This window comes from Neoarius graeffei, chromosome 11 (genome assembly GCF_027579695.1).
Source record: "Neoarius graeffei isolate fNeoGra1 chromosome 11, fNeoGra1.pri, whole genome shotgun sequence".
In the NCBI taxonomy this organism is placed as follows: domain Eukaryota; kingdom Metazoa; phylum Chordata; class Actinopteri; order Siluriformes; family Ariidae; genus Neoarius; species Neoarius graeffei.
The window spans coordinates 16,254,545-16,270,083 of record NC_083579.1 but is presented as its reverse complement, the minus strand read 5'-3'; the positions used below and the strand labels follow the sequence as shown (position 1 = coordinate 16,270,083).

Below are 15,539 nucleotides of genomic sequence, written 5' to 3'. Positions count from 1 at the left end.
GCTACCTGTCAGCTCAGCCATGTGCTGCTGAGGAATCCCCATCACTCTGGAACATGCTTCAATCTGCTGAGCCACGAGGGGCTTCGTGGGAGCCAGGAAGACGATCTTCCCAGCAGGATACCACCGGTAGAAGTTATACATCACCACTGCCGCTATGAAGGTTTTACCCAGGCCAGTGGGCAAGCACACCAGCGTGTTTTGGAACAGGGCTGCTTCTGAGATCTTCAGCTGATAATCTCTGATCGGGAAGTTGGTCGGATAGATCCATGTCCGTCCTGAGAAACCGTCGAAGCCTGGAAGATCCGAGCAATCATCTGCAGAATCTTTGATTGAGGTATGAGTAGATACATCAGGTTGGTTTTGCAAACTTTTTTCAGCCTCATATACAGCTACGAGGATCAAATCATCATCAACTTCATCCATCTCCATGTCCATGTCCATCTCCTGCCTCGATGCCTGGGGGACTGCAGCCCCCTGACCAACTCCAGCCCAAAGTGAAGGCACTGCATCGTCGCTTTCCTTTTTCTTCGCCTTTACCTGGCTGTTCACACTCGCTCTTTGCTTCTGGGGTAACGTTTTCCCAGGCTCTTTACCCGAAAAGGTCGTCTTAGGAACAACTGAACCCCATGTCTGAAATAATGTCTTCTGATTTGCACGGCTCATTTTTACTCACCACATCATCATCATCATCATCCCCACACTTGAGTTCAGGCAAATCTCCAGGATGTCATTGGTGTTAAAGTAAACTCTTCAGGAGGGAGGAAGGTCTCTGGGTCTGCAGTCAGATTCTGATGATGAAGATGAAGATCTTTTTAGCTGGATATCACACTCACAGCTGGAACCAGATGTTATTTACCAATAATAACTCACCAGATTCCAGCTCTTGCTACCTCTGTGGTTGAACATTATTATTCATGTGCATGTTTACATTCATCAGTCCCGACATTTTGCATTTTTTGGCTAATAAAATCAGTTTCTGGGGGAGGGAGAAGGAAGGAAGGAAGGAAAACAAACAAACAAACCGATAAACAAACAAACCGTCTATTATTCAACAGCCATGTTTTCTTTGAAATAAAGATGACAGTTTATCAGCGCGATAGCATACAGGAATAAACCCGACTTCAGTGCTAAATGTGTTATTGTTTTGCTTTAGCTCACTGTAGCTTAAATGTGGCGCTCAGACATGTGACGAAGCTCCGCCTCTTCCGGCTGATATCGCGCTGAAAGGTGCGCCACCTGCTGGACCGGAGTATAACCGAGTATAGTTCTAGTCAGGCAAAAATATTCGGACATCTCATCTCATCTCATTATCTCTAGCCGCTTTATCCTTCTACAGGGTCGCAGGCAAGCTGGAGCCTATCCCAGCTGACTACGGGCGAAAGGCGGGGTACACCCTGGACAAGTCGCCAGGTCATCACAGGGCTGACACATAGACACAGACAACCATTCACACTCACATTCACACCTACGGTCAATTTAGAGTCACCTGTTAACCTAACCTGCATGTCTTTGGACTGTGGGGGAAACCGGAGCACCCGGAGGAAACCCACGCGGACACGGGGAGAACATGCAAACTCCGCACAGAAAGGACCTCGCTGGCCCCGGGGCTCGAACCCAGGACCTTCTTTCCCAGGACCAAGGAGCATTTTTCATTTGTTTCCCTCCTTTCAAAGACCAAAAGTCACTGGACAATAACATTTGAGTACTTGGTTCCAGGCTTGTAGTACTCGAGTCTGACCTCATCTCATTCTCATCTCATTATCTCTAGCCGCTTTATCCTGTTCTACAGGGTCGCAGGCAAGCTGGAGCCTATCCCAGCTGACTACGGGCGAAAGGCGGGGTACACCCTGGACAAGTCGCCAGGTCATCACAGGGCTGACACATAGACACAGACAACCATTCACACTCACATTCACACCTATGGGGTTTACATTAGACCGTATCAGCGGATCATCAGATTAACGTTTTTAAAACGATTAGTGTGCACACAGCAACGCCAATACACGGATACGCTCGGCTCCGCAGGCATCCTGCGCTCCAAATCACTCCGCCCTGAACAGCGAGTGCCCTCTGGAGGGTGCGCACTCCGGCCCTGCGCAGCTCACAGAGCGCGCGAGTGGAGTGCACGAGCAGTGATTTGGGACTGAGCCGCTGTGTGTGTGATCTCAGTGCATGTCGGGCATGCGTGTCACTTACCACTTGCAAGTGGAAGGACGGCAAGCCTAAAGACAATCATAACTACACAATAGGCAGTATTTGCATCAGTATTTGCAGTATTTTCATACTTTTATACTCTTTAATGAAAGGTGATACAAGGCGGAAGTCCGCGCCGTTTTTCAGCAGTCGCGTCACATGACCAACGCCAGCGAATCAGGAAGGTGGATGTCACAGTGACGTTGTCCAATGACGACGCCAGCTAGAGCTCAGCACAGCGTATCCGCGTATCCACGTATTCTCAATGTTTACACAGCACCGGACCAGACACGATCTGGATTGAATACGTGGACCCTGGCGGATTCCCGTTTCCCGGCGTTTCCAGGCGTTTTAATATAAACGGACAGTGCATCCGCGAAGAAAACGAGACAGATACGGTCTAATGTAAACTTGGCCTTAGAGCCACCAGTTAACCTAACCTGCATGTCTTTGGACTGTGGGGGAAACCGGAGCACCCGGAGGAAACCCTCGCAGACACGGGGAGAACATGCAAACTCCACACAGAAAGGCCCTCGCCAGCCACTGGGCTCGAACCCAGGACCTTCTTTCCCAGGACCAAGGAGCATTTTTCATTTGTTTCCCTCCTTTCAAAGACCAAAAGTCACTGGACAATAACATTTGAGTACTTGGTTCCAGGCTTGTAGTACTCGAGTCTGACCTGTGCCCTAATATTAAGGACTCGTGACTTGACTCGGACTCATAAATTGGAGACAAGGACTCTGATTTTTTTCTTTATTTTTTGCAGGCAAAATAATTTGGCATAAGATATTTCTATCTACATTAATTTTTACACTAATTTCATGCAAGAGAATGCACAGTCACCTGTTCATACATCATGTTGAGGAACAAACTAACGTTAGTGGTGCTAAAATGCCTAGAGAGAACGCCCCTAGGATTGTCCGCTTTGCTTAGACAGACTTCTCGTGCAGTGGGAAAAAAGGCACTGCTGTGTGTTCTATATGTAGAAGAACTATCGAGGAGACGACGGGGACGACCTCGAACTTCAATCGTCATTTGGCAAGACTCCACCCAGAGAAGTAAGAGACATGCTATGTCCACTGCTCTGTTGATAACGGGGCTCGCTGAGCGATGAACTAGCTAGTGTTAACCCTCTCTCATGTTATTTGCCCTGTTGGTAGTGGGTGGGGCTTGCTGAGCAATGAACAAGCTTTTTATCTGTAGCCCATTAACTACAATGGGGCAGTTAAGCAGTAAAGTTAATCCAACACAGTAGCAGAGACGGTGTCACATAAAGGCAGCAACAGCTGCCGTCAAATGGTGTAGTTGGAGTCTTGTTCTTGGACTCGACTCAAAATTTTCTTGAATGACTTGGACTTTAACACTGGGGACTCGAGGTTTAGTGACTCGACTACAACACTACTTGGTTCCAAAGTAGTTTGAGGTCACTATTCTAAAAGTCCTTAATCCTCAAAACAACACATTACACACACTTATCCAGCCTGCAACACACCAAGTTGTCAATTCCATCCAGGTAGGAGGACGAGGAGGAGCTAGAGCTAAATCAGGTCCAACTCCACTCCATGAACTTGTTGTTCTGTGATAAAGAGGACCTGGACACAAATGTCTTCTGTGATGGATGGCAGCGGGAGTGTTATTACTCCAGCGACAGCACTTATAATCTTCAGCACATTTCTGTTGGAACTGATCACAGAGTAACATGGAAATTACACAACTGGATGTGTTGACACAGCCTGATACTACCAGTATAAGAAGAAACCTTTGTCACATGCACACTCAAACACAGTGAGATTCATCCTCTGCATTTAACCCATCTGAAGCAGTGAACAGACACACGCACACATACCCAGAGCAGTGGGCAGTCATACTACAACACCTGGGGAGCAGTCAGGGGTCAGGTACTTTGCTCAAGGGCACCTCAGCCCAAGGCCGCCCCATGTTAACTTAACCTAACCTGTGGGGGAAACCAGAGCACCCAGAGGAAACCCACGCAGAGACGGGGAGAACATGCAAACTCCACCCAGAAAGGCCCCCGTCAGCCACTGGGCTCAAACCCAGAACCTCCTTGCTGTGAGGCGACAGTGCTAACCACTACACCACCGTACATGGAGAGATCCACAAACAAATGCAGGCAAGTCCATATTTGTATCTATGAAAAATATTTGTGCATCTCACTGAATGTTTGCCAGTTAAACACAAAAAAAGGGTTTACTGAAATAAAACATTTTATTATATAGGTCAAACTTTGCCATACACCATGTTAAGAAATAACATGTTCAATATAAATTAACTCTCCAAAAGGTATTTAAATACTGGCACTATACTGAATTACAGACTTGGGCATAAATTCATTTGTAGACTAGAAATATATCTATTAGTTTCCAGCTAGCTTTCATCAAATGTATCGTCTTGCCTGTATTTTACCATCCACCAAAAATATGGCTGCTTACATCAAGTTAAATTCTGTATACATCAAAATATATGGTTTTGTACCAGAAATATATTCTTTTCACTCTACCTCTATACTTGGTCATGCAAAAAGAGTAGGACAGGTTCAACATATCAGTTAATAAGTCATTATCTAATACTCATACACACACACACACACACACACACAGCAATATATCATCGCATACATGAAGCTAATACTGTGCCATTACACTTCACAGCTATACAATACAAAAGGATTTGTAAATCATAAACACAAAAAGGTTTAAAACAACCATTTAAGACTCCTCAGAGAAAAGTCACATGACACAAAAATTACATTCTGCATCATTTTATCAGGATATGTAAAACTCACAATGAGAAAATTAACAGCAACAATCACAAAACAACAGACACCAAAAGTCAACATGATAGTGTGAATAATTCAAAGTGCCAAACAAGCAACGCTCGTGGAAATCTTCAACCTGATTTACAAGAAGATAAAATCTATATTCCTTTTATTCAGGAAATCTTAAGGACTCTGAGCATTTTTGCTCATTCAGAGTGATAACAGTTTGATTCTTTTACTTATTATGATTATTATTATTATTATTATTATTAAAGTGCAGGCACTGTGAGAAATGTGAGAACATCTCTATTTTCAAGTAGTTTGTCAGCGGAGGTTTTCGCATCTCAGCAGCCTTTGAGGCTCTGCAGAATCTTATTCAGGATCTTCAAGATGCCCGCAGGTTGTGAAGCAGCTCGATGTAGCAGCATTGGGCCCATGTGAGAGTGCAGTGCTTGGCACAGGTTGGTGGCAGCTCCTATCACGGTGCTGCTCTTGCCATGGACTGTGCTGCTCCTACAGGAGGAGCCCAGGAGGTGCCAGAGCAGAGGGAGCGCTTTCTTCTCAACCAGCTGTGGCCTGCGAGGGTACAGTTCTCTCACCAGCTCTAAGAACAGACAAATCAGAGTGTACAAAATATGCAAAGAACGTACTTTTGTAGAAGAGAGTTACAAGGAAAAAAAAAGACTGAATGGCTAAAGAAGGAAAAAATATATACAGTATATACGAAGCTGTTGGAAATCCAGACCTCAACCCCACTGAGATACCATGGTGAGATCTTAAGAGAGCTGTACATCAATGAACTACAGTAATGTTTTAAAGAACAGTGGGTCAAAATGAGAAATTTTGTGAAAAACAAACTCGGACAGAAAACCTTTACTTCAGGTGACTGTTGCTGAAAGTGGTTCTACAAGTTACTGGAATATATGGTGCACTTATTTTGTCATGCCTTGTTTCTGAAAGTTGGTTTACTTTTTGGGAAAAAAAAGGACTAATGGGGGCTACAATTATCAACAGTCCATAAATATCGAGGGGTGCATGGGGTGTCAGAGAGGGGTAGTACCTCTGACAGTGGGACATGTCATGCTCTGTAAAGTAGCTCTGTAGAGTAGTTCACCCATAATTGGTCCTCATCTGGCACTCAGCTCTTACCTCTGGCTCCAAGTAGCTGTTTTCATGTAACAGCAGCCACACCCTGGGCAACGGCTTCAACTGGCCGGCTAAACTTGGTGAGGGTAGTCGATGGGTCACAAACCCTCAGTGACTTAGGGCTTGTTCACCCAGGCATGCGAAGACTGGCTCTCGCAGACTTGGCGGATGAGGTACCAATGAGACCCAACGGCCAGCAAGGCGGTGTCAGCAGGTGTTGTGGAGCGCCTAGAGCAGGATGGGACACGTAGGAGTCCTGGTCATCCACTGCAGCAGGAGGGGTCTCGAGGTGTAACAGTCTTCATGCCAATGGGTCAAGGTTCCTTCTGCCGAGAGAGTGGGATTGCCCCCATGCAACGGCTCTCCCACTTAAAACAACTCATGCGCAGGTGTCTGTGAACTCACTCACTCACCCGGCCATTAACATTTAACCCCAAGTCCCGCAGTGATGGGGGCATGGTGAAAGGGACAGGTGGAGGTAATCAATGGAGGTCCTAGTCACAAGCCTACACGTGGGCGGCCTGTGGACCAGTGGTCGTCACTCTTCGCATTGAGCAACAAAGAACCCCAGCAGCATCCCAGGCAACTGAGCAGCCTGTTTAGGATGGCACTGTTCACCCTAACTAGGGAGGGGCCTAGAAAAGGTGGCCCAAATAAAGCTTGCCCAGACCATCCCAGCCAGCACTCTGTGGTTGGCGGGTTTACCCACCCTGCAGGCGTTTTGAATGCAAAATGAAGAATCTAGTTGTAGGTACGTGGAATATACGTACCCTCATGGATTGAGACAATGTCTCCAGACCTCAGAGAAGAACAGCCCTAACTGTGAGTGAACTGTCAAGATACAATATAGACATTGCAGCAATTAGTGAAACTAGACTTGCTGAAGGAGGATCGTTGGAAGAGACAGGTAATGGATTCACTTTCTTCTGGAAAGGCAGAGCCCTACATGAGGACAGAATACATGGTGTCGGTTTAGCCATCAAAACCAATCTTTGAAAAAAGATCCCCAGCATTTCTACAGGCATCAACAAAAGGCTTATGAAGCTATGCCTCCCTATCAGTAAGAAGCGCTTTATCACAATCATAAGTGTATACGCTCCCACCATCCCACCATAGCAAGCACAGAGGAGACCAGAGAGCAATTTTATGCTGACCTGGACACCCTACTGCGCACCACACCTGCCACTGACAAGCTCCTAGGCGATTTTAACACCAGAGTTAGCAGAGGTTACAACCAGTGGAAAGGAGTGTTAGGAAAGCACAGTGTCAGAAAGGCAAACAGCAATGGACTCCTACTGCTGAGCAAATGTGCAGAGTACAACCTAATAATAACCAACACCATGTTCAGACAGGTAAATAAATACAAGACAACATGGATGCACCCAAGATCTAAACAATGGCATCTTATCGAGTAGGTCATCACCCGCCAACACGACGGCAGCGACATCCTCATCACAAGGGTGATGTGAGGGGCAGACTGCTGGATGGACCACAGACTTGTTAGAGCAAAGTGCAACATCCACATAGTCCCCCAACACCACAAGCGCCCAAAGATCATGAGACCGACTTTCAACACAGCTAGACTCCTCTCAGTCAAATACCAGCAGGAATTCCAAACTAGGCTTGATAAGATAGAGGCACTGGGACCTCTAACTGGTGGACCAGAGAAAATGTGGAACCAGTTCAAAGAAGCTGTCACAGAGACAGCCAAGGCGGGATTTAGTCTTTTGACCAATTACTATCAAGACTGGTTTGATGAAAATAATGAAGCTGTACAAGCCCTCCTGGATGAAGAGAGAAAGGCCTACAGTGATTGGCAAAACCACCCAAACTGCACCTCACAACATGACTGACACAAAGCTTACCAGGCCAGGGCCCAAAGAGAGCTCTGTAACATGCAAGACAAATGGTGGGAGGCCATCAAGGCCATCTATGGCCCTTCTAGAAGTAGAACAATCCCCCTGATGTTAACTGATGGCACAACCATCATCAAGGACAAAGAGGGAATCAGGGCAAGGTGGAAAGAGCACTTTAGCCAACTCCTTAACCGGCCAGCTACAGTTGATCAGTGAACCCTACAGCAGATCCCCCAGGGGACAGTTCAGGAGGACCTTGAGCTTCCACCCAGTGGGGAAGAGGTGAAGACTGTCATAAAGCAGATGAACTGTGGTAAAGCTCCAGGGAAGGATGGAATCCCTGCTGAATTGTACAAGGCACTCGGGACTACAACATTTAAAAGCATTCCATGATGTTCTCCTGACCATCTGGGGTGAGGAACGTATGCCAGCAGATCTTCGAGATGCAATCATAGTAGCACTGTACAAAAACAAAGGAGCAAACTCAGACTGTGGAAACTACAGAGGTATCTCTTTACTGTCCATTGCCGGAAAAATCCTAGCTCGCATCCTCCTCAACAGGCTCATCACCAACATCTCTGAAAGCAACTTGCCTGAAGCCCAGTGTGGATTTCACCCAGATTGCAGCACCACAGACATGGTGTTTGCTGTGCGACAGGTACAAGAGAAGTACATCGAGCAACATATGGACCTATACACAGTGTTCATAGACTTGAAAAAGGCATTTGATACTGTTAACAGAAAGGCATTGTGGACAATCCTCACTAAACTGGGCTGCCCATGCAAATTCACTACACTGATAAGGTTGTTCCACAACAACATGAGTGGACAAGTTCTCTCTAATGCTGACTACACAGACTCATTCAACATCTCCACCAGTGTAAAGCTGTGTAAAGCAGTGTAAAGTGTTGTTCAACCTATTCTCTGAAAAATCTTGACCTGGGTGTGTACATCAAATATCGGTCAGATGGATCAGTTTTTGACCTCTGTCGTCTCTCTGCCCGAACCAAAACTGTAGAGGAACTCATCCTGGAAGCCTTATTTGCAAATGACTGTGCCCTCATGGCACACAAGGAAAACCACTTGCAGGTGATTGTCAACCGCTTTTTGTAGAAGCCTCAAGGCTCTTCGGCCTGACAATCAGCCTAGGGAAAACAGTGGTCCTGGTCCAAGCAGCCCCGAACACAACTTGGCCCCTGCCAAACATCACCATCAACGCAGTCCAACTAAAAATCATGGAGTATTTCACATACCTTGGTAGCACAATCTCCACAGATGGATCACTGGACAAAGAGATCACAAGCAGGATCCAAAAAGCCAGCCAGGCAGTTGGCAGACTAAAAGTCCTTCAGCAAAAAGGCATCAGACTGTCCACAAAACTTAAGGTCTACAAAGCTGTAATCATCTCTTCAGTTCTCTATGGATGTGAAACATGGATCTTGTATCACCGACAGATAAAGCAGCTAGAACAATTCCACAAGAGGTTGCTGCACATGATCATGAACATCCGCTGGCAAGACAAGATCACCAACCAGGAAGTACTGGACAGGGCTCACTCAGCAAGTATTGAGTCAATGCTGCTGAAAGCCCAACTTCGCTGGACTGGACATGTAGTTAGGATGGATAACAATCATATTCCCAGACAGCTAATGTATGGAGAGCTGAAGCTGGGCTCACGCAGAAGGGAAAGGCCTAAACTCAGATACAAGGACATGCTGAAAAATAATCTCAAGTGATGCGGCATCCAGCCATCCCAACTAGAGGCATCTGCTACAGACAGGACAGTTTGGAGGGGGCTAATCTCAAAAACAGTAAGCACTTTCGGGGAGGACAGGTGATGGCGTCTTGATACTGTGAGGGAGAGATGCCATGGGACGGCATCTGCCACGGTCCAGACTACATATCATTGCTGCAGTATATGTGGGCACCTCTGTGCATCCAGTCTTAGACTACAGAGCCACAGGTGCTCCCACTCCCCATGAGAACACAGAAGTAATCATTGGAACTGATGGACTACCAAGATAATTATCAACACCTTTTCAGATTTACCAATAAAAACAATTTTACAAAAGGTGAGTTTCAGTTACAACAGTTATTATTGGTTAATTATTCAACCGGAAGACCCCCATTGCCCTTTGATCTTGTCGTCTGATGACACAGCTCGTTACCGGAGATGGATTTTTTTTTTTAGCACAATCAGCAAGTTGGGCGGCACGGTGGTGTAGTGGTTAGCGCTGTCGCCTCACAGCAAGAAGGTCCGGGTTCGAGCCCCGTGGCCGGCGAGGGCCTTTCTGTGCGGAGTTTGCATGTTCTCCCCGTGTCCGCGTGGGTTTCCTCCGGGTGCTCCGGTTTCCCCCACAGTCCAAAGACATGCAGGTTAGGTTAACTGGTGACTCTAAATTGACCGTAGGTGTGAATGTGAGTGTGAATGGTTGTCTGTGTCTATGTGTCAGCCCTGTGATGACCTGGCGACTTGTCCAGGGTGTACCCCGCCTTTCGCCCATAGTCAGCTGGGATAGGCTCCAGCTTGCCTGCGACCCTGTAGAAGGATAAAGCGGCTAGAGATAATGAGATGAGATGAGATGAATCAGCAAGTTGAGAAAAACCCGGAGGTTATCATCACAGGTAAGCATGTTTTTACTCATCAAATTCACCGAGATTTCATGATATCCTTGTCGAAACCTACTTTGTTTCTTACTCTTTCATTTGACAGTCGCCATTTTGTATCTAAACACGCATTTGAGAAGTTACGTGAGGTGTCGATAATAGTTATCACTTTCACCGGTGTCCACCATTATCAACACCCTGTGGAATTAAGTGACATTTACAACCGTTATGGATCGATCTTTGTGTAACATTGTTGAAGTAGATGAAGTACTTCTCATCTCATCTCATTATCTCTAGCTGCTTTATCCTTCTACAGGGTCGCAGGCAAGCTGGAGCCTATCCCAGCTGACTACGGGCGAAAGGCGGGGTACACCCTGGACAAGTCGCCAGGTCATCACAGGGCTGACACACAGACAACCATTCACACTTACATTCGCACCTACGGTCAATTTAGAGTCACCAGTTAACCTAACCTGCATGTCTTTGGACTGTGGGGGAAACCGGAGCACCCGGAGGAAACCCACGCGGACACGGGGAGAACATGCAAACTCCGCATAGAAAGGCCCTCGCCGGGCACGGGGCTCGAACCCGGACCTTCTTGCTGTGAGGCAACAGCGCTAACCACTACACCATCGTGCCGCCCAGATGAAGTACTTAAAAAATAAATAAATAAAAAGTGCTGTGATTTATAATAATTTTTTTCTGATTCATAACAGAATGGGATGCTTATAGAGTATTTGGAATCCTATTGCAATAAATAAAATTAGACCAGAATTAAATTCCGAGTATATAAAAAAATTATATGCTTGAAATATTCAGATTTTTCTGTTCCATTCAGAAAATATTTTTTTGCAGTTTGTTGTAAATATCTACCACATATTACAATATCAGTAGAAATTTTATATATTTTTAGATGTAAAAATCTAAAAGTTTTGGTTTGAGGAATGACATGCGACCTTTGACCTGGATTTTCATGTGATTACAACGTCAATTGTCTGTTGACATTTATTGGTAAACTACAAAACTAGAAATGAATACAAACAACAACAAATGATTAAAAAAATGTGATCTATGAAAATACTTAGAAAGTGGGTAGAAAGTGGAACAAAATGATTTTCTGACACAAGTTAAACATTATCAGTTCATCTGTTTACAAACATTAGAATTACTTCTTCATTTACGTAAGCAACGACTGATATATTTATATAAAAATATATTTTGTACTAAATATAAGTGTATGTAAAACAAATTTAAAATAAAAACTATGTTTTGTTAACTTAATACCACATACTGATTTATTTTTATAAATAATTATCTGGATGTGGATAATTGTGGAACGGTGTCACGTGATCTGATACGCTAAGTAATCAGGGATCAACTCACTTTTTTTTCCCAGTTGAAGTAATTTTATTCATGCACAATTTACGTATTGAAAATCTTTTCTACTTTTGCAATGGCCAAAAGATCGTTAAGGTGTTGATAATTGTAGCCGCCGCGCTACATATTGAAATCTATTACTTTTTCGTTGTTGCCAGAGGTTGGTTGGTGGTTTGTTTGTTTGTTTATTTACTGAAACTGAGGACTGCACACTTGTTATTTTCACCCTGATGCATAAAAACCTTGAATTTAAGGAGGATGTTCTTTTTCCCCTTGACTGTATTTCATGTTTTATTCATTTTCATACTAGAACTCCCATTATATAACTCCAGCTGATTTATTCATACAGGATTCCGATAGCTCATAGTTATTACCAATACAAACACAACCATCTTAAATTACTCCACATCTCCCTCATACATCTTCAAATGTGGGTTTTGTCTCCATTAAACTTATCTTCAGGTTACAAAACGTACAGTTGTGCTCATAAGTTTACATACCCTGGCAGAATTTGTGAAATATTGGCCAGTTTTTGGAAAATATGTCTGATCCTGCAGAAAACCTCTATTTTGGGACAATGGTCAGGTGAAACCATTTATCATCACATAATTGTGTGTTCCCTTTTTAAATAATAATAACCAAAATCACCCAAATGGCCCTGATAAAAAGTTTACATACCCTTGAATGTTTGGCCCAGGCTTGTCGTACTCGAGTCCAGGACTCAGACTCAAGTCTGACGCGTGCCCTAATTTTAAGGACTCGTGACTCGACTTGGACTCATGCATAAACTGCATTCAGACTCATAAATTAGAGACGAGGACTCAGATTTTTTCTTTATTTTTTGTAACATGCCATAATAATTTGGAATAAGATATGTATATCTACAGTGGTGCTTGAAAGTTTATGAACCCTTTAGAATTTTCGATATTTCTGCATAAATATGATCTAAAACATCATCAGATTTTCACACAAGTCCTAAAAGTAGATAAAGAGAACCCAGTTAAACAAATGAGACAAAAATATTATACTTGGCCATTTATTTATTGAGGAAAATGATCCAATATTACATATCTGTGAGTGGCAAAAGTATGTGAACCTTTGCTTTCAGTATCTGGTGTGACCCCCTTGAACAGCAATAACTGCAACTAAATGTTTCCAGTAACTGTTGATCAGTCCTGCACACCGGCTTGGAGGAATTTTAGCCCATTCCTCCATAAAGAACAGCTTCAACTCTGGGATGTTGGTGGGTTTCCTCACATGAACTGCTCACTTCAGGTCCTTCCACAACATTTCCATTGGATTAAGGTCAGGACTTTGACTTGGCCATTCCAAAACATTAACTTTATTCTTATTTAACCATTCTTTGGTAGAACAACTTGTGTGCTTAGGGTCGTTGTCTTGCTGCATGACCCACCTTCTCTTGAGATTCAGTTCATGGACAGATGTCCTGACATTTTCCTTTAGAATTCACTGCTATAATTCACAATTCATTGTTTCATCAATGATGGAAAGCCGTCCTGGCCCAGATGCAGCAAAACAGGCCCAAACCATGATACTACCACCACCATGTTTCACAGATGGGATAAGGTTCTTATGCTGGAATGCAGTGTTTTCCTTTCTCCAAACATAACGCTTCTCATTTAAACCAAAAAGTTCTATTTTGGTCTCATCTGTCCACAAAACATTTTTCCAGTAGCCTTCTGGCTTGTCCACGTGATCTTTAGCAAACTGCAGATGAACAGCAATGTTCTTTTTGGAGAGCAGTGACTTTCTCCTTGCAACCCTGCCATGCACACCATTGGTGTTCAGTGTTCTCCTGATGGTGGACTCATGAACATTAACATTAGCCAATGTGAGAGAGGCCTTCAGTTGCTTAGAAGTTACCCTGGGGTCCTTTGTGACCTCACCGACTATTACACGCCTTGCTCTTGGAGTGATCTTTGTTGGTCAACCACTCCTGGGGAGGGTAACAATGGTCTTGAATTTCCTCCATTTGTACACAATCTGTCTGACTGTGGATTGGTGGAGTCCAAACTCTTTAGAGATGGTTTTGTAACCTTTTCCAGCCTGATGAGCATCAACAACGCTTTTTCTGAGGTCCTCAGAAATTTCCTTTGTTCATGCCATGATACACTTCCACAAACATGTGTTGTGAAGATCAGACTTTGATAGATACCTGTTCTTTAAATAAAACAGGGTGCCCAATCACACCTGATTGTCATCCCATTGATTGAAAACACCTGACTTGAATTTCACCTTCAAATTAACTGCTAATCCTAGAGGTTCACATACTTTTGCCACTCACAGATATGTAATATTGGATCATTTTCCTCAATAAATAAATGGCCAAGTATAATATTTTTGTCTCATTTATTTAACTGGGTTCTCTTTATCTACTTTTAGGACTTGTGTGAAAATCTGATGATGTTTTAGATCATATTTATGCAGAAATATAGAAAATTCTAAAGGGTTCACAAACTTTCAAGCACCACTGTACATTAATTTTGTACTAATTTCACGCAAGAGTGTCATACCTGCACGCCTTGGTGCGTGGATCAGATAGACTCTTGGGCGTGCTCCGGACAGCGTGCACACCAAGCAGACTCTCGCGCGCACGCAGTAAACGACCTGCACCTGCACAGGATTAAGGTGCAATCAGCACGCCGATATAAAAACTGTGAAAACACACTTGCTTTGCAAAGTATTGAGTTGCGTTGCTGACACGTTACCAAGCCTTATTTCCTTGTTTGGTTTCCTGATCCCTGATTTCCTGTTTCTCATCTTTGATTCTGCCGAGTCGACAATAGCCTGTTTGTGCTTCGCTCGACCTATTAACTGTTTCACGGTTTTACGATTTTGCCTGCCCTTCTGGATTGTTCACGTGTCTCCACTTGTATTAATAAACACACCTTCTGCACTTCCATCTGTCTCCCAACCATCTCTGACAGAATACTTCGCACTCCCTGACAAAGAGAAGTACATTCACCTGTTCATACGCCATGTTCAGGAACAAACTAATGTTAATGGCGCTAAAACAGCCACCTTCAAATGATGCGGTTGGAGTCTTGTTCTTGGACTCGACTCGGCTCAATAGCGGACTTGACTCGGACTCGACTCAAAAATTTTTTTAATGACTTGGACTTGAACACTGGGGACTCGAGACTGGACTCGGACTCTAGGTTTAGTGACTCGACTACAACACTGGTTTGGCCTAATAATGTATAAACACACACACACACACACACACACAAGTTGACACACCCAGGTTTAATTGGCTATTAATGGTAAGTATCCACACCTGTGACATGTTTGATTGTAATTCGTGCCTGTGGATAAATAGTCAAAGAGTTTCGTAGCAGTTGTGAGACCTCTGCACTGACTGTATAAAAACAGTTAAACTATATCAAAAGGTATCCAAAGATATGAAAATGCCGGTCAGTCAGCAGTTTTCAAAGTCCGATAAAGAAGTAGAGGATTAGTGGTTCTGTTGATACCAAGTCATGGTCAGGTAGACCAACAAAGATTTCAGCTTCAACTGCCAGGAAAATTAGTCAGGAGGCAAACAAAAACCCTCAAGCTGCTTC

At 44.1% G+C, this 15,539-nt stretch overlaps 2 protein-coding genes across 9 annotated transcripts in view; both read right to left on the bottom strand.

Moving 5' to 3' along the window:
- The window catches only part of fancm (FA complementation group M), a 94,199-nt gene extending 93,004 nt beyond the window's left edge, over positions 1–1,195 (bottom strand). The window contains exons 1-2 of one of the 2 annotated variants that reach the window (XM_060933511.1): positions 871–1,195; positions 6–788 (exon numbers count right to left, since the gene is read on the bottom strand). In XM_060933511.1, coding sequence (XP_060789494.1) covers positions 6–663 — 658 coding nt within the window. In that variant the 5' untranslated portion in view covers positions 664–788; positions 871–1,195. Of the gene's footprint in view, positions 1–5 lie in introns of both variants that reach the window. The other variant, XM_060933512.1, reaches the window with a different exon arrangement.
- A 3,241-nt stretch (positions 1,196–4,436) lies between these two features.
- Positions 4,437–15,539, bottom strand: part of LOC132894137 (TOG array regulator of axonemal microtubules protein 1) — a 144,001-nt gene continuing 132,898 nt past the window's right edge. For all 7 annotated transcript variants that reach the window (XM_060933503.1, XM_060933502.1, XM_060933508.1 and 4 more), the window contains exon 23: positions 4,437–5,573. In XM_060933503.1, the coding sequence (XP_060789486.1) occupies positions 5,314–5,573 (260 nt within the window). In that variant the 3' untranslated portion in view covers positions 4,437–5,313. The remainder of the gene's footprint in view (positions 5,574–15,539) is intronic.